The sequence below is a fragment of the Myripristis murdjan genome, chromosome 20, assembly GCF_902150065.1.
Source record: "Myripristis murdjan chromosome 20, fMyrMur1.1, whole genome shotgun sequence".
Classification (NCBI taxonomy): domain Eukaryota; kingdom Metazoa; phylum Chordata; class Actinopteri; order Holocentriformes; family Holocentridae; genus Myripristis; species Myripristis murdjan.
The window spans coordinates 14,001,468-14,020,441 of NC_043999.1; the positions used below are offsets into that span (position 1 = coordinate 14,001,468).

An 18,974-nucleotide genomic window follows, 5' to 3' on the forward strand; every position below is an offset into this window, starting at 1 on the left:
CTATAATAATAACAATAATAATAATAATAATAATAATAATAATAATAATAATGTCCTTACTTGTTTTTACTCCACTGGTTTTTGGGGTGTCCAGATCACATCACTGAGTCCCTGATAATGCAGCGAGGTGGTGCATGTGTCTGGTTTTCTAGTCATACTGTAGGCTAGTATAAAAGACGAATCTTGATTTGACACAGAGTAGCCCACAGTCTGCTGGAGTTTACAGAGTTTCACAAAGCTATTATACAACCCGTTGATTGCCACATCACAGGAATAGACGTGATCCTTTAAACTTAGCTCCAGAGACCTCGGGGCTCTACCACTCCAGCGCATGTTTTGTTTGCATTCACAAACTAGAAGTACTTCAAGTTCAATTGCACTGAGCTTGCATTTGCAAAGGGTTTCTCCCAGCACTATACCCACAATGCAAAGCTATGCTTGCTGGTCTGTAGCAGATCAGCCTGACTAGGAGCAGAAAACAACAACAGCGTGAACGCGGTTCAACAACAGGCTACTTTGTGGAGGCAGCTGCATGGAGAGCGACAACAACGACGATCTGGACTTCACACATGCAATGCTCTTTTCGCACAAAAATGCATTCTAGCCTTATGATGTGAGTACTGTAGCGTCGCAAGTGTTTTTCACCAGCTGAAGTGATATTAATCCGTTCATTTAGGGAATCTGTGTGCAGGCTAGCTGGCTAGCTCGCTAGCTATCTGCGTCTCTCTATGTTTGAGTATCTTCCGGCAGCAGCGGCGGCAGCAGCAGCGGTGCCATGAACAGTGGACTCCCAGCTTCAGCTGCTCCGCTCGGGGGTGTCGGAATACCTAATGTCAAGGTGAAGTTTTGTCGATATTACGCGAAAGATAAAACCTGCTTCTATGGAGACGAATGTCAGTTCCTGCATGAGGATCCGTCCATGGTGAGCCTGTCACTGCACGGCGGCGGTGGCAGCCCCGTCCCGTTATCCATGGCCGGGGGAGCCGTGACGGCAGCGGGGTATTCCCTCGGCGGCTCGGCGGCGGCCTGCTCAGGCGGCGGGGGAACCAATGTTGTCTCCAAGAAGAGCGAAACCCTGGGGCCTGCAGGCACGCCTCTGGAGGGACAGTTATTAACCAGTGAGTATGCACCGGTCACCAGAGAAGTCCGGGAAGACAAGGCCCAACACGGGCTAAGTGGTTGTGACTTTACTTTTGGGCCGTCGTGGGCTTTGTTAAAATTTAGGTCGAGGACTGAGTGAGGCCTCTTTGCCCCAAAACAACGTGGGTTGCATTTACTCACATCAGCAATACAAAACAATTTCTGTCACACTGGCGCGCAGTGGGTGACTAAAGGTGCCTTTTTAATGGTTTTGTCTACAGTTCGTGTTAGTTATGCTTAATACCAAGCAGACACAGGCAGTAGCTTGATGTTTTGGTGCTGCTCTGGCTCACACGGGGAAGGCCTGCTGTTTTTGTATGACAGCTGTGACTGAGTGAGTGGGCAGAAATCGGCGAGCTACAAGCTAGCAGCTAACAGTCAGCTAAATCACCACTTTCTTGGGAGAGGTTGTCCAACAACTCCGTGGTCGTGTCGACTAAACTCGCTGGGGGTAATGTTTCTGATGTGAGCTGTGGCGTTAAGTTGTTCGGGTGCGAGTTTAACATTAGCTAACATTAGCTAGCGGCTAGGCTAGCCATGCATGGGACAGTGTTGTTGATTTGCGTGAACTCTTTCCCACAACTTAACCTAACTAGCAAGTTGCTAACAACATTTACCTACCACTCATTTACTAATGGCTATCTCCCTCCAGTGTCATTGGGCATGCCAGAAACTAGTCTGTGTAGTTAGTAGAGGACATTCATTGTAATGTGCATGGCACACAGTGGCAGGTTTTGGTAGTGCCCACTCCACGGCAGCAGAACTGTTTACGTCCTTTCTAATTAGCCCTGTGACTGGCTACGCAAACACTCTGTAGCGCTGGCATCAGCATGACATATTTACTCTCCACTTTCTGTTTCAGGTTGTTTATTGCATGACAGTTAAATTATTCCAGGCACAGATAGTATTTGCTCAACAAGCTTTCTGTCATCCACAGTCCCAGGGATGGAGGGCGGGACCCTGAGCGATGCCAATCTGACCAACTCATACTTCAGCAGCAGCTTTATTGGGGTCAATGGGTTTGGGAGCCCCGCAGAGTCAAAATACTCTATGATGCAGGTATAAGACACTGGTTTTATGTCAACAGGAAGTCCGAAATTGTGGTTTGATGAAGACTGCATCGAAAAGATTTTGGTGTGCTCACATGCTGTTCACGTTAAGGTCACAGGTGCTCAGGTGCATTGGGTTTCAGTATTAATATATAATTTAGAAAGTGTATTATTTGTAGTATTCATTGAACTGCATGCACTACGCATGAGTGATATTGCATCTCCAGATGACATCATGTGGGTGAACATATATTGGTTAATATCAATGCACAAGAATAGTGACTACTGCAACCCTTATGTCTCTTGTTGTTGCTGTCTGTAGCGAATGACTACCAGCAGCAGCTCTCCCAGTCTCCTCAACGATGGTGCCAAGAACTTCAGCCACAGTGCTCATGGTAAGAGCCCTACATTTCTCCATGGAGCAGCAAACAACTGTTGAACATGAAAAACTCACAGTCCAGTTCCTTACCCTGTTATCTTCGTCTGCAGATCCAGTGAGCTCTCCTACATCTTCACTGTTCAGTGATTTTGGTGCTCTTAGCATATCACAAAGGAGAAAGGTAAGCACACGAGCATCCCTATTTTGGTGTGTTTATAAGACATGGAAAGCATTTTTCTGTTTTAACCAATGGATCCATCCTCCATAAGCTTCTATCTATTGTACATAATTATCCCAGATAGAAAGTGTAGAGTTCAATTAGATGTGATTCATCACTTTCACGTGTCTTCCTGTGTGCTCCCAGACTCCTAACCCGGCAGCAAGCGAGTTCATCCCAAAGGGAGCTCCACGCATGGCCACCATGGCCCAGTCCACTGTTCAGGCCTTCCCCTCGCCTCTCTTTCCACATCCCGGACTCAGCAGCTCCACAGCAGCTGCCCTGGCCCCTGGTGAGGTTTTTGGAGCGCTGCTAACTAGGAAACCACCCTGATGAATTTTGTTTTCTCGACTTTCTGCATGGCTCAGTTTTGTTTTCCACCTTAAGCTCTAAAACTGTATGGTCCAGCAAGTTTGGGAAATCCCTCTTGTTTATAGCACCACGTGCAGTACTTTTTAAACAACAGCTGAACTCTCTTTTTGGGCTTGGGCTCGGCTCGCTTGGAGCATATTGTATGGTTGGGACCAGTCCGCATGCCCTTTTCTAAGTAATGTTTTCCTTTTTGTTCCCACCGTCAGGCATGTCTCTCTCTGCTGGATCTTCTCCCCTCCACTCGCCGAAAATTACACCTCACACCTCACCTGCCCCTCGCCGACGCAGCCATACCCCTAACCCTGCCAACTACATGGTGCCCACCAGTGCATCTGACCAGGGCACACACATTATCCAGAAAGAGACCGTGGGGGGGACCACCTATTTCTATACTGACAACACCCCTGCACCCATGGCTGGGATGGTACGTGCCGCACATGGCATCCTGGCTCTTCATTGTAGTCACAAAATGCATTTGGACAAACACTGATTAGACTAGAGTGTAGTTACTCCCGAGAGACCCTCTTCATAGGAGAATGTGCAAGCTTCATGTTGAAAAACAACAGATTATGAACACACTGGTAGTTTTGATTTCTTCATAAATGGGAAGTCATGTTTTGCTGGTTTCATTGCAGGTGTTTCCTACCTACCATATCTACCCCCCTACTGCACCCCATGTGGCTTACATGCAGCCGAAAGCCAATGCCCCGTCCTTCTTCATGGCTGATGAACTCAGACAGGTACCCCCCCTCCTGCGCTTCTTCCTTCTCCTGCACTACAGATCCCTTCCCCCTTGTCTTGTTTTCTCTCGATGTGATGTCTCATGTCACGCCCCCTTGTGTTCTCCAGGAGCTGATAAACAGGCATCTGATAACCATGGCCCAAATTGACCAATCAGAGAACCCAGGTATAGTATCTGCTGTGTTGTGATTGGACTGTTGACACAGGTGTTTTTTTATGGGTTTGTTGTTGGCTTGATTCCCCCCTCCAACCCTCTTGCTGTGAAGCAGAGTTAGGCAGGTTTGCACCAAATCTGATCATTAATTAACTCAAGAGGTGGTTTTCTGCTTTGTTGTTAGTGGTGGGCATCATCAGTGATTTAATTTAGTCACGATTGTTTGATTAATCACAATTAAGTTATTAATTCCGGTTTGATCCACCTGTTTATGTTATTTTTGGAGTTATCAGTCACAAGCTACTTACTTTCCATGAACTCAATATGGGAGGTCCGAATAAGAAATCGACTTCCTCTATTCAGCAACAGCATGTCCGCTTGTCTCAAGTTGCGCTGCACAACAGCCAAACCCCTTTGCACAACATTTTACCAGGGATGCACAATAATATTGGCATGTCATCGGTATCAGCTGATGTCGGCTTTAAAATAAAATATTGGCATCGGCCCAAAAAGAAAATTTCTGCCCATATGACAAAATACATCAGATCTGCCATGGTTGTGTGTGTCGTTAGGTCTGTCTCAGGGGCAGAGTCATCCAAGCTTGTCTCAGCAGGATGAATCTTACAGTTTTGTTTGCAAGGAAATGTTATATAAAAATAAAAGTAAAAAATAAATTTGGCATGTTTTACATCTCCTAAGGTGAAGTAGTTTCCTTATTTTGCCCAGTGAATGTGTGCATTTTGAAAAGAATTGTGCATCTGCCAGTGGGCCTTCACAGTAAAATGTTAATTCAACCACAGCATTTACGTGGAAGAAATATGTGCATATATTGGTACCCGCATTGGCCAAAAGAGTTGGAAAATTTCAGCATATTGGATATCGGCAAAGAATCCAATTTCGTGCATTTTACCCTACATTTTACCAAACACGTACAGAAGTGATGTAAGGTAATTGTTCGGCAATATGCAGTAAACTTTTACTGATTTAAGACAGTTTGACTCGTCAGCTGGATGTTCTGCAGATCCTCTGAGCAAGTTAGTCTGTGAATGTCTGGCAAATACTAAACACCCAGTCAGTTTTACTCCAGACCTCCTACAGGATGGCCTACATTATCAACAACAGTGTAGGGGCGTCTGCCTTCCGAGCTGAAATAGACTATGGAGTTATTTTCTTTGCCACTGAGAATTGTCTAGCATTACTCTGCATTGAGCTCTATCTGCACTGTGACGCACTTTGGGGTCGCGGCAGTGTTGCCTGTAACATATTTAGCTGTGAGAGCACTGAAACCATAGTGAGACTGAAAAAAAATCTGAATTGATATTTGGAATTTGTGAATCGAATTGCAGAAGATGAGAACCGCAATTCTTCCGTGAATTGAATTTTTTTCCCCCCAACCCTAGCTGTTGGTGGTTGCGCACGTCATTTCAGTGAAATGATGTGCTATGGGCAGTGTAATTGATACAATTGATGCACAGAGGGGTGTTGTGATTGCGTGTATGATTTTTTTTTTTTCCAATTTGACAAGTTAGCCTTTTTAATTTCTTTTACTTTTTTTTTTTTTTGGAGGGGTGGACTGTCTGTTTTAAGGCGAACTGTCAAATTATGGTTCCATTCAAAATATGAAAACAAAGCGTCTGTGACATGTAACTGTAGATTTCAGCACCGATCTAATCTAACTTATAACTACAAGGTAATGCCTTTGATAATATTTTTCGTTTTGTTTGCGGCTCTTCATTTGTGTGTATTTTGAGAATGCGTGACACCACCCCTCCCTCTCTCTCTCTTTCTTTCTCCGAAACGGCTTCTGTCTTTGGCAGGTGTACCGTCTGAGGTGGACAGCTACCACAGCCTGTTTCCCCTGGAGCCCCTCCCCCCTCCAAACCGCATGCAGAAGACCAGCAACTTCAGCTACATCACTTCCTGTTACAAGGCTGTCAATAGCAAGGATGATCTGCCTTACTGCCTGAGGAGGATACATGGTGAGAAAAGTCATGACATGATGGTGCTTTTTGAAGGAGCCGCCTCAACACTAAAATTAACCATGGGAACAAGTCTTTTCACCCAGTAATGAAACTTAAATTCGTACATCTTAAAGTAAAGTGAGAAAAGTTGCCAATGGGTGGGGATGATTTATACTTGGTGCCAAAACCAACTTGCCTAAATAACTCTCCTTTATTACACCCAATGTTTTTGATCTATTTCCTTTCAAAGGACTCACTTTGTTTCTGGAAGTTTCTTGAAACACATGAACTGTTCTGGAAATAACTGGAATTGCCTCAACCCAGGGGCAGAATTTGTCACTTGTTTTGTCACAAAAATAAGGCAAGATGGCCATCGTCTCTCCTGTAATTTCAGTGAAAATCAATCTTGAAGCACACACCCCTATTCAAAATGGCAAAATGTAAAATGCATATCACTATTTCCATGTGCAGCAAACACAAATAGGACTGTTCATAGACTTTATGAACAGATTCTTTGCATGTGTGTGTGTGTTTATGTGTGAAAAGGGGGAAGTGCATTGGCTGTAATATCCCTGGATCTGAAATTCTTACAAGTGTCAGTGTCTGTATATTGTGAGGAGAAACATTCAACTCTTTCAATAAAAGAAAGGGAAAGCGAAAAATGGAACGGAAGTGAGCAGCAGCAACATCGGAAAAAACAAAATATTGGTCCTCTCTCCCAGAGGCTAAATCCTTGTCAGACAATAGCTGATGGTTTATGAGACTGGCCCCTTCATAATTAACATTCCTGTATTTTGCTTTTTTTTTTTTTTCAGGAGAGCACTTGTTGTGTCTTGGTTCCTCACATCCTTAAAACATAAAAATGCATATACGCCACAGCTCTCATCCTACGCAAAAGTGGCAAATCATGATGTACTCTATACAACATAATATACAGTATAATCCGTAACTTCTTTTTACTCCTTGTGACTGTGACGTTCAGGTTTCCGCCTTGTCAACACCAAGTGCATGATGCTAGTGGACATGTGGAAGAAGATTCAGCACTCCAACTCGGTAACACTGAGGGAGGTCTTCACCACCAAGGCCTTTGGAGACCACTGTGAGTGTTTTAGTGGACGTGCATGTGCTTGTGTGTGTGTGTCTGATGTTTGACTGTTTTATTTCTGTGTTTGAGTGTCTTGGACATTATCTGCTTGGAATGGTGTGTGTGTCCGCTTCAGTATTTGTGTAAAATCCATGTGCAATTTTGTGTAATTGGGTTCACATGAGAGTTTGCAGAAAGCCAGTGTCGATGATGCTCATGTCAGCTCTCCCACAGCTTATGGAATTGGAAAGTTTTGAAGTGTATTCCAGACCAAGAAAGTCAGGAAATTCAGTAAATTGGGAGTGTCATGGAATTTCGTCAGGCTACTTAAAAAAAAAAAACAAAAAAAAAACAGTAACTTACTGAATGTTACAGTGAATTGAGTTCAGGTTATGTTCATTTCCCTCACAGAATAAAACAGAATAATAAACTTACATAAGAGTTGTTACACTGAATTGTCAGGGATGTTATGTTATCTTTTGATAGGTTGTGGAAACTCGGCATTTTTAGGTGTGGGAATTTGTGGAAAAGTCTGGAAATTGTACATTTGACATATAATGGGAACCCCATCCCACCACTGCTGCCGGTTGCTCTTCAACTTCCTCTGCAAACAGGGATTTGGAAAAAACGAAAAATCAGAAGTTACAAGAAATGATCGCGTACTTTGCTGGCTGATAGAAACTATTGTTTTGTATTATTTATTATTCCCTGGTTATCTTACATAATGATAAATAAAGCGAAAAAAAGGGTGAGGCTGCTAAATGCATGAAGGGGAGCGTTGGTCACTGCCGCCGCGTGTTTGACTTGCTGTGTTCTCACTGTTTGCCTTTGCTCTGTGTTTTTGTCCCAGCTTTGGTGTTTTCCTACGACTTCCACGCGGGTGCAGAAACCATGTTCAACAGGCACTTCAACGACCCGACAGCAGACTCCTACTTCACCAAGAGGAAGTGGGGTGAGTTGATCTTATCACCAGCACACCCGACAGTAGCAAACAACACCACACCACCTCGCACCTTTTTCAAGTTTTTCTCCTTATTTATAGACGGCCGCCTTAGCCTGTCTGCATTCGGACTGCTCTGAGATGCATGGACCTTAAAGCGTACATGTGTATGCATTTGTGTGGTCGTGTGTGTGTTTCTCAGTCTGAGCTTGATGTGTGCTTGATTCATTTTGCCGCAGACACTGATTTGGAAACAGCATCTGTTCATCCGATGTTTCAAAAATCAAGTCACAAAATAAGCTTAACAAAAACACTTTCCTCAGGGAGTTAAAAGTTTTAAGTATCGTATCCAATCCAATCCACTTTATTTATATAGCACAATTTTAAGTAGAGGTGATGCAATAACTCGATTCAGCAATAAATCCTGATACCCTCGATTGTGATTTTTTTTTTTGTTTGTTTGTTTGTTTTGGTTCTTTTTGTAGACATAGAAAAGGATGAACTGGTCTGTGAAAATATGTGATACATTAGTGATACACTTGTGCCGATAGTTGACTTAATTCAGACAGGTAACGCTTTAGTCACTATGACGCATGTTTGTTCCGGTATTTTTAACTGGAACTGTTATTTAGTGTTTTTCTTTGTATAGTGTAGTGCATATCACAGAATCGCCTCTATCATGATAGAATCTTAAACAAAACTACTTTTTTTTTTTTTTTTTCAGTTCAAGTTTGGTTTGCGTGTCTGAGGCCTGCATGAGGATTTGTTGTGTTTGGAGTCTGTGTGCTATCGTACTTTGGCAGTTGGTGTGTGTGTGTGCGTGTTTGTTTGTGTGTGTGTATGGCTATGCGAGAGACACACTGGGTCTTGGAGGAAACTGTGGCTGAAACTGATCCTAGAGCAGGTGCTGTCTGGCCTACCTACAGGAACGCAGGCAGAGGAAGCAAAACCACTGTGAGCCAGTCTGGGCTCCTGCTGTGCGCCCAACAACATTCGAAAAGAAAGAAGACCCTCTGTCGCGTCTCGTAGTAGCAGTCGGTAGCACAAATATCAAACCACAGTGTAGAATATACAGTATCTTAAGGGTTTCACGCTGTGTGACACATCATTCTGAAAATGCCAGTATTTCTCTGGGTCATCCAGTTAATTTTTTTTTTTGTTGTTGTTGTTGGAATTTTCTTAGGGAAATATTTTGGTCAACATTTGCATTGACGTTGGCATTGCAGAAATGTGCATTTCTTTGTGCATTACACACCAACAATCAACACCCTGCTTATAACAATAACCCAGCCTATCTTGGCACTAAAAGTTGAAAAACACTACAAGAAAGACAAAGCCGTGCACAGCCGATTGTCAGGTTTTCCGGACCCAGTGACCTGGATCAATTAATCTCTGACGTGCGTTTCCTTTATGAGCCGTGTTGTGCTGATCTTTGTGTGCTTGACTCATTTGTCAAAATTTGGTGAGATGGACAGAAAATGATATTTCACTATCGTCAAGACATGACAGCATTCTGTGAACATAAGTCAGTCAAGGAAGTTGATAACCAATGTTGATGCCTGTTTTGATAACAGTCCTTTAGAACCACAACTTGTGTGTGTGTGATAATGCATGTGTCCTGTTGCAGGACAACATGAACCTCCCCCGCCACGGCAGCACGCTGGTCTGCTTCCCGAATCTCTGATCTGGGCCTACATTGTACAGCTGAGCTCGGCCCTGCGCACAATCCACACCGCTGGCCTGGCCTGCCGCGTCATGGACCCCAGCAAGATCCTCATCACTGGCAAGACCAGGTACACACACACACACACACACACACACACACACAAAGACTTCTGCATATGTCATTATTCATCAGAAATAGATAAAGGTCATGACCTCTATCTCAAGGATTTATAAAATAGATTCATGATCTTGATAAATCCTGTCAGAATTATCCACAAATGGCTCACTAAGAAACCTCCTAAATGTCAGCGTGTTGCTCAGAAGCCGCTGATAAGACTGTTAACTGTAAATACATTGAAAGAGGAACAGTATTTTCAGTCCAGGCTTCCGATTCTTATAAGAGAAGTATCACATGTGCAAGTCAAAGCTCGTATGTTCCACAAAGTACTGATAACTGTTGTCTCGTTTTCTGTAGGTTACGGGTGAACTGTGTTGGGGTGTTCGATGTCTTAACGTTTGACAACAGCCAGACCAACCACCTTGCCCTAATGCCACAGTACCAGGTACTTGACAGCGTGTGGGTGCAGGCAGTTTTACACAGGAAAGGAGAGAATTTGTGCCTGCTGTTGGAAAGATTCATGTCACATCTACGTAACAAACTCTGCTGATGAAGGTCTCGCTAACCAGGAACTGATGTGTGTGTTATTTCATTTTTTTGTGCGTTTGTGACGCGTGTGCAGCAAGCAGATCTAATCTCCCTGGGCAAGGTGGTGCTGGCGTTGGCGTGCAACTCCCTGGCTGGCATTCAAAGGGAGAACCTGCAAAAGGCCATGGAGCTGGTGTCAATCAACTACTCTTCAGACCTCAAGAACCTCATCCTGTAAGAGCAAGAAAAGCCATGTGGGAGGCTGACCTCATATTCATTTCTCACTGATAATCTTTTAATCGAAGGAATGTAGTGACTTCATTAATGCGACGCTAACAGGGCTGTGGTGTTAAAGAGATGGTAAACCTCGTTAAAAACAGGGATTTTATTTAGTATTCTTTTCTACACCCAGTGATGACAAATAGTTACTTAAATGAAAAATTGCACATATTAGTTTGCCATCACTTTCATATCCATGTCCATGTACTTTTGGTAAAATACATCAGTTGTTCCCCCTGCGTATTAGCAACAAGCAGCATCATTCATCTTCCTCGCGTCATGAGATGCTGTCCCATGCTGTTACGGCAATTTCCCACAAGTTATCCCACAATGAAATTTGAGAAGCATGAGGGACGGGTTAAGACTGAGACCCCAGTGTTTGAATAACATAAAAACTCACACTGACATACGCACCCAGATGATATTTCGTACTGCTTCATCCGCTGTCTATAACCAGGTGAATCCAACCGGTATGAGCCAGTCAAACAAGCGTAAATAGGTTAAATTGTAGTTAAGTATATTTTTAAAAATCTAGTCAGTGCTGTTGTAGTCACCGTACATGTCGCGCACTACTCAGTTGTCACGAGTTATTGTTGTTTGCCCCAATTGTGGCTTTTACAGAAGTTCCTATTCAATTTTCACGTGTACAATCTAATGCAGTTCAGTGCAGCACTTCTGCCATAAATTCGACCTTTTAAGAAAGTTTATTGTTCAGTTTTTGTTCACATTGTGGAAAATGTGTAAATTTAATTCTGTGTTTATTATTGAGGTTGTAGTTTGCAGAGGTCTTGTACTGGACTACATTATATTGAGAGGTGTTTCTAATTTTTTGTCCTCCCTGTTTACACACACAAGGGGGGACAGAATAGTGGAAACACCTCTCAATGAAATGCAGTCCAACTCCTCTTTTACTGTGACAAAAAGAAAACCTGAGCATTATAGGCATCATAAAAGTAAACTTTGTGGCAGAACAGTTGTATTGGATTGTATTAGATTGTGCAGGTGGACCTAATAAAGTGGCCACTGAGTATAAAACATCAAGGACAATAAATACCAGTACCACCCTAACACAACAGTGGCAGAGAGACACTGGAGCAATGACTAAGCAATCAGATACTTTGTAGGCTGAAATATCATCACTCTGTGACATCACTGACATCAGGGTTGTTGTAGTCAAGTGTATTTGTTTAGTTGAAAGTGAAGACTAAATCCTCTCAGGCAGAACAGACACAATACTGTCCAGTGACTGGCTAATAAGAAAATTCAAATGAGCAAACTTGCTGAGTGGAGGCTTTTCAGTCCAAAAGCTGCAAATTATAATTTCAGCAATTACTCAGGGAATTTCATCAAGCATGACCAAGTTCAGATGATTAATTAAATATGCCTCCTTAAGCTTTGTAGCAATGTTTGTATTAATTAAACATGATTGATACATGGTATTGGTACATGTATATGATCACAGGGATAAATGGAGAAGTGCGACCTTGTGATAGCACACCTGTGTATAAAGTACAAGATTTGTTTATAGGCAGCCTCTGACTTCGCTGTGTGTGTGTGTGTGTGTGTGTGTGTGTGTGCAGGTATCTGCTGACTGAGCAGTCCCGCCTGCGCAGCGTCAATGACATTATGCCTATGATTGGAGCCAGATTCTACACACAACTGGACGCATCGCAGATGAGGAATGATGTCATTGAGGAGGACCTGGCCAAGGTATACAAACAGACCCTACATGGATGAACACGAATACATGAAACACGCGCTGATGTGTGTCAGCCACGACATTTCATACACTCGTGTTATTTGAACACACGTGACTGATATTTTGGGAAATGGCGGCAAACGGGGTGTGGGTTGAGTTAGTGTAAATGGAAGGCGTGGGCTTACAGGATGTTGTGAGCTCTACTGCTGCATTTGCAGGCTCGCCTTAATATTTGTTGTTCTGTAGTCAATTGCAAGGGTGTGAAACCACTAAGTATCCACGTATCTGTCTGCACTCACTGACTTCTTCTTTTCTCCCTGGCACCCATCGTCTAAAAAAAGCAGAATTTAATGTGTTTATGTTGTCACCCTTTAGTCATTGCAGTTGCTTAGCTCATTGTCCATTTTTGCGCGCCAAAAAAAAACATACCACGAATTTGATCAACATGGGCTACTCTGTGTGTTGAGCAAAACTCAAGAGAGACTCAGCAGCCAATTGTATTGGCTAATGCTTTTCAAATTGCACGTTAAGTGACTGTATGATTCAAATAATAATATAATACATTATAGAAGATGTAGTGGAAAACTCCCCAAACCTCTTGGGTTTAGCTTTCTCTTGCTCTCTCTGTATCTGTTTCACTTCATTACATACAGTATAGAGTGGTCAGGAACCTATGGCTCACCAGCCATTTCTGGCTCTTTGCCAGAATTCATACAGCCTTCGACAGAAAAAGAGGAAAACTCTCAGGATCAGGATCAGCATCTCAGCATCAGGATATTTGTAACCACTGCTTTGAAACTTTTTACAGTGTCTGCTCCGTGTTCTGTTGAGTTTCTTGTCAGCAGTGTCTTTTATAAACTCACCCAAAAAACACAACTCACATCCTGGATTTTTTCAGCTGCAATCGGAGCAAACACGGCCACGATAGGATGAAAAAAAAAAAAAAAACAAGCTTGACAGTGAATGAAGTGAGGGAGCGGAAGTGACAGACAGCAAATGTTTTTCTTCAAAGGTTTTGGATCACCACAGCCGCTAGAGGTTCTGCATCATACAGTTATAACTGTATAAAAATATTAGGCTGATAGACCCAGTAGTTACTAAGATCAGCCGCAGTCAGACAGACACACAGGACCAAACACATGATCCCCTTCAGGCTGCACCTTCCAGCAATGAGAACATGAAGTGCTCAGTGAGATTATCTGCAGACTACGTTTTCAAGGTGGATGAGGTGTAGACCGGTGAAACGCTCCTGCATGGTTGAAACTCTCAGAGAATGATGATTGCATTTCTAGCCAAACTTTAGTGGTGGTGTTTCTGTTCATTAGTGTCTGTGTGTTTTTGTGTGTCGTCTAAATGTGCACACACAAAACAGTGTCGGTGTTGTTTATTTTCCTTGCCTTTTGTTGGCAAAAGTTTTGAAGCTATTTTTTACTTCTGAAACACCTACCGGAATGATCTGTATAAACACAGTAATCTGGTCTGAAAAGACAGAGGAACTCCCAACATCATCTCCTTCCCTTTTCTTATAAAGCACAGCTGAGTGCCATTCATAGCATGGATAAGATTTTGTGTGACAGGGTAGTAATTGTTGCTAGGCGTGTGTGTGTGCGTGGTATTTTATTGTCTGTGTAGGGAATTTTTTTTCCACCCCCAGTCCAAACGTTGTAGTAACACACACAACAATAGCAGTAGCGTAATTCAGCGGACATTTATTTACAGCAAACATATTTACCAGAGTAACACCGGACATCACATTACTCTCCGCCAACAGAGTGTGTTTTATAACCTGTTCACAGCACTATAAAATAACTTCTGCTTCCTACGGCTTCCTGACACACAGGAAGATGTAGATATATTTTCAAGTTTAAGCGGTGTACTTACTTCAAGTTTCCAATCTATTATGAAAAAGATAATTGTTTATTGTGTTAATACTATACCTGGTGGGACTTGTGTCCCACCAGAACGTCTCCTGTGTCGCTGCTCAATGAAGCTGAGCAGCTAATTGAAATATTACCAAAATCACAGTATAGACAAGTGCAACAGCCAAATCACAGGAGGTGCACTTTTTTTTTTTTTTTTAATAATGGTGAAATGCTTTATAAAACATTTTCCTAAGTTATTTGGTTTGAAGCTACAGAGATCCCCTGGCCTACAAATTCTTTTTCTCCATAACATGTTTGTTTGCTACAGACACCTTTTTCAATGAAAATGAAAATAATGATGCAAATATTTACATTTCCAGTAAAGTCTTAAGTCATAGCCCAATAAAAATGTCAAATTAATTGCAGTGTTTTTTTTTTTTTTTTTTAACCATGTCACTCATCTTTACTATCCAGTAAAGAACTACTTGAGTGATGCTGATTGTCCTGTTTGTTTGCAGGAAGTGCAGAATGGCCGTCTCTTCCGCCTGTTGGCCAAACTGGGCACCATCAACGAGAGGCCAGAGTAAGTAGCACTTGATAGAAGACACATCACCGCATGTAGTATGTACTTGTATGAGCGCTCAGTGACTCTGTGACATGCCGGTCAGGTTTCAGAAGGACCCAACGTGGTCGGAGACGGGTGACCGCTACCTGTTGAAGCTGTTCCGGGATCACCTGTTCCACCAGGTGACAGAAGCCGGGACTCCCTGGATCGACCTCAGCCACATCGTCTCCTGCCTCAACAAAGTCAGTCGTCTCTCTTTGTCTTTTGACCCCTTTCCCCCTTATTGATGCTTGGATATACACACCCTTTCTTGTTCATTTTTCAGTTGTGTGCACAGATTGATTAAGTGTCTAATTCAGTGGAACCGTGAAGTGCCGATCAATCAATGCAACGAGTGGGCAATTTTCAGAACATCTGTTTTCATGCATTTAATGTCATGGCTGCAAAATCACGTGTGCCTTTGCCAACATGCACAGAGGGAGGTAGCAAATGTTTGCCTAATCACTGGCCAGCTGCCATCAGTGACATTTGGTGTTTGGTTATCAATGGGTATGCTAATCTCTCCGTGCCTTTGTCTAGTTTGTTTGCTTTACTTAGCCTGGTGGAGAACGGATTAGGAGAAGTATAGTTTTGAAAGCAGTGTGGTACCACCTGCCTCTTCTTCCAGGTTTTTCAACCAAGAGCCTTTAGTTTGCTGCCCTTAAGCAAGCCTTAAAACAAAGGACAAATACAGACAAAAGGGACAATCTGAATGGTCTTAAAATGTGGAGAAAAGAATCAGCTACTGTGTGTCCCCTATTCAGGCAAGGTCTTGACAGAAGCTGATGAAAAATCCAAGAAGTGTACAATGACCTCTACACGAATACTTCCTCATTATCACATCCTCACTTATTTTCTCTGTTTACATTGATGTTATGTGGCAGCTTTTTACAGCCTTTCTATTCTTAAATGTGCCTTTGTTGTTCCTCTTTTTTGTGAAGTACTGAGATATTTAGCATCAAGAATTTGACAAAGCAGCTGGCGAAACTGTGATGTACTTAAAAAAATGAATTCCAAAACAATAATTTGCATAAAGTAACATTCAACATTTCTGAATATGAAGATAACTCAATTTTAAAGACAAAGGCAGGTAGAGCCTAATTCCAAGATTATAATATTCCTATGCCTCTGTGTGTGTGTGTGTGTGTGTGTGTGTGTGTGTGTGTGTGTGTGTGTGTGTGTGTGTGTGTGTGTGTGTGTGTGTGTGTGTGTGTGTGTGTGTGTGTGTGTGTGTGTGTGTGTGTGTGTGTGTGTGTGTACAGCTGGACGCGGGTGTGCCTGAGAAGATCAGTCTGGTGTCTCGGGATGAGAAGAGCGTCCTGGTGGTGACCTACTCAGACCTGAAGCGCTGCTTCGACAGTACCTTCCAGGAGCTGCAGGCTGCTGCCACCGGCCCTCTGTAGCGCCCTCTTTGGGCCCGGGGTGGGACTTCCCGGACCTGGAGCACACTATTGCACTACAGCAGAGGACCAGGCTCGGAGAGATGACATCAGCGTGGCAAGGGCAGCGGGGCGGGGCTTGCTGAACCTCAGTCACATACACTGACCCTGTCCGCCAGGAAGGCTTTTTTCTAAAGTGTATTTTTTTAGTTTTCCTAAACCCCGCAGCTGCAAATTTAAGAAAAAAAAAAGAAAAAGGACAAATATGGAAGCTGTGACGAACAAGTATGATGAAATTTTTTTAGGGGAACAAAACATGAGAAACAAACCATGTGGTTTTCAACTTTTTTCCTGCTTTTATTGTTTATTTCTACAGTTGAGGGTTATTTTTCTGAGGAGGATGCACTAAGATTTTAATTTTTTTGTTAATTTTTTGTTATTTTTATGAATTTGTGTGAGTGGCCTACAGGGTGTACAGAGAGAGCTAAAGTCACACACACCCACACACACACCCACACACACACACACATGGACGTAAATACATGCGCAGACTAAGAATTAAGACAAAAAAAAAAAATCTTTCTATTGACTGCATCTCTCGTCCAGCTGGAGACCACACCCCTTCACACTGACGCACTAGGAGACGGGACGCACCACTCCAGGCTGTCACAGAGGGAGGGATGGTACTCATTCGTGAAATGGGCCAGCCCACCCCTGCCTTGGTTGTTGGTTCCCCCTCAGAAAGGACAAACCACTTTGGGAGGGCGGGAGGGCTTGTTAAAACAGAATAGGTCAATGGATTTCCGACATGGTGGTTCAGGAGGGTTGCGAAACATTGGACTCATTTGTTCGGGGAGGGTGGGTTAGCTCGGGCCGGGACGTGGGATTGGGGAGCGAAACTGTGTGGTTTCTGTTGGCACTGAGGAAGGGGTGTCTTCTCCTGATGCTGTCTACCAAGTGTTTGTTACACATGCCAAGTCATGCAGTAACCACCTTTGGTTAATGGACCCTATTGTGACGTGAACTGCTAGGGATAGGTAATTTTTTATTTTTATTTTTTGGTTTGGCTGTCCAGCACTTGGGTGTGTAGCCCGTGGGTGGGGCTTCTCTTGAGGTGGAGCCACAGCTGCCTCTTTGTGGAATGTCCTTATTTTGGATTTTGGTCCCTGCCCGTCCCCCCACCTCTCTCTCCCCTCGCCCCATCTCTCTTGCTCTAACCTCTCCTCCTTCCTTTTTTTTCCTTTTTTTTTTAATCCCATACCAAACTTCCCTTCCCCTCAAAGTGTCTGGGCCCCTACAATTGAGTGCTTTTTGCAATGACTTTTCTAGCCATTTTTTTCTTTATTTTTTTCTGCTAAACTGTCATGCAGGGATGCATGATGGTATACGAGAGTGCAATCCTTTTTTTTGCCTCAACACAACTCTTTATTCTGTGGACCAATTCCAGCAGGGGTTGGGGGTTTAGGGAAAGGGGAGGGAGACTAGTGGGCGAAACATAGGAACAGGGCGCCAACAATTTTGTTTTATTTGACTTTTAAGATCATGAGATAACAAATGTGCTGGAGACAAAGACGCAACATCACCAAGTTCCTCCCACCCCCAGCCTCCCCACTGTACCCGAGCCCAGGATGGCCCGCGGGCAGTGGGTCAGAGATTAGGGGGGAAAGGGGCGCTGGCTGTTGCACTCACTCGGATGGCTTGGATTTCTCTCAGGATGACGAACAGCTGGAGGGGCCCAATGATTGAATGTGTTTGGCTGTCATTGGTCGCCCCCTGTCCAGTCAGATAGATGAGCTACGATGAAGTGGAGTGGGCGGGACGTCTTCAGATGGGGGTTTTGGGAAGTTGAAGGTACCATGGAGATCATGCTGTGAGGGATTATGTGTTGCCCTTAAGCACAGGTCCATATTGAATTGGTGATTTGAACGGGTCGTCAAGGCAGGTTTTCTTCTCTTCTTTACATCAGCATTCTTCCAACCAAAAGTGTCCAGTTTGTTAATGGAACGCATCGGGTGCCTGCTGCGCCCAGATAGAAAACAAAGCCAAGCGACTCTCCTTGATTCCCCTCTTTGCCTCCTGTAGTCTTGCTCTCCGTGGCCAAGGGAGAAGGTGACGAGTGCAGAATCAGTAGATGGAGAGGGTCACAGGTAAGAACCACATCCCTCACATACGTTTGAAGGAGGCGAGGAGAGGTGAAAGGCACAATCAAGGACAGTGTTTTGGCTGCAGTTGGGTTTTTTCCTCCACTTGTGTCAAGTGTTGTGGTAAATTAATGGTCTGTACTTGGGGGCAATGCACCTGCAGGGAGCTGGCGATGTTAGATCATGTACTACTTCCTGTTTTAGTGAAATGAACAGACAAAAACATATTTGGTGAATGTGGTGCTTTAGAATACCCTCAACACACACACACACACACACACACACACACTTTCAGACACACACACACAAATACACACATGCCCCTATTCGACCTACACAATGTCAGTGCTCATATCACTCTCTTCCACATCATAACACACACTCCAGTAATATTAGTGATGACCTTCTCCCCCACACATCAACACACCTACAATCACCATCTTAGTATGTTTTATGCCCCTCTTGTGTTCATTGTCTCAAATTTTGAAATATTTGTGTGTACAGCAGTATTTTAATAAAGAATACCAAAACTGATCCGTGTGGGGATCTCATTTTTTTTTTTTTTTTGCAATTGTAGATCTTAAAATTTCAGTAAGTTGTGTGCAAAGGAAAACACTCAAAAACTCACTCAAGACTCGTGTCAGCACATGGGGTGGATTCAT

At 43.4% G+C, this 18,974-nt stretch overlaps 1 protein-coding gene across 2 annotated transcripts; it reads left to right on the forward strand.

Annotated features, from left to right (window-relative positions):
* Positions 1 to 307: 307 nt before the first annotated feature.
* On the forward strand, positions 308 to 16,195 carry pan3 (poly(A) specific ribonuclease subunit PAN3). 2 transcript variants are annotated; one of them, XM_030079255.1, is made up of 19 exons: positions 308 to 613; positions 751 to 1,118; positions 2,078 to 2,199; positions 2,512 to 2,584; positions 2,679 to 2,749; positions 2,933 to 3,077; positions 3,364 to 3,581; positions 3,793 to 3,897; positions 4,007 to 4,064; positions 5,870 to 6,031; positions 6,996 to 7,112; positions 7,948 to 8,049; positions 9,665 to 9,830; positions 10,178 to 10,265; positions 10,443 to 10,582; positions 12,208 to 12,337; positions 14,707 to 14,771; positions 14,857 to 14,995; positions 16,055 to 16,195. In XM_030079255.1, exons 1-19 carry the CDS (start codon positions 570 to 572, stop codon positions 16,193 to 16,195), a joined length of 2,454 nt encoding a protein of 817 aa, XP_029935115.1. In that variant the 5' UTR covers positions 308 to 569. The 2 variants fall into 2 exon arrangements, with proteins under 2 accessions (XP_029935115.1, XP_029935116.1); XM_030079256.1 differs by lacking the exons at positions 308 to 613; positions 751 to 1,118 and adding an exon at positions 1,244 to 1,262.
* The last annotated feature ends 2,779 nt before the right edge of the window (positions 16,196 to 18,974 follow it).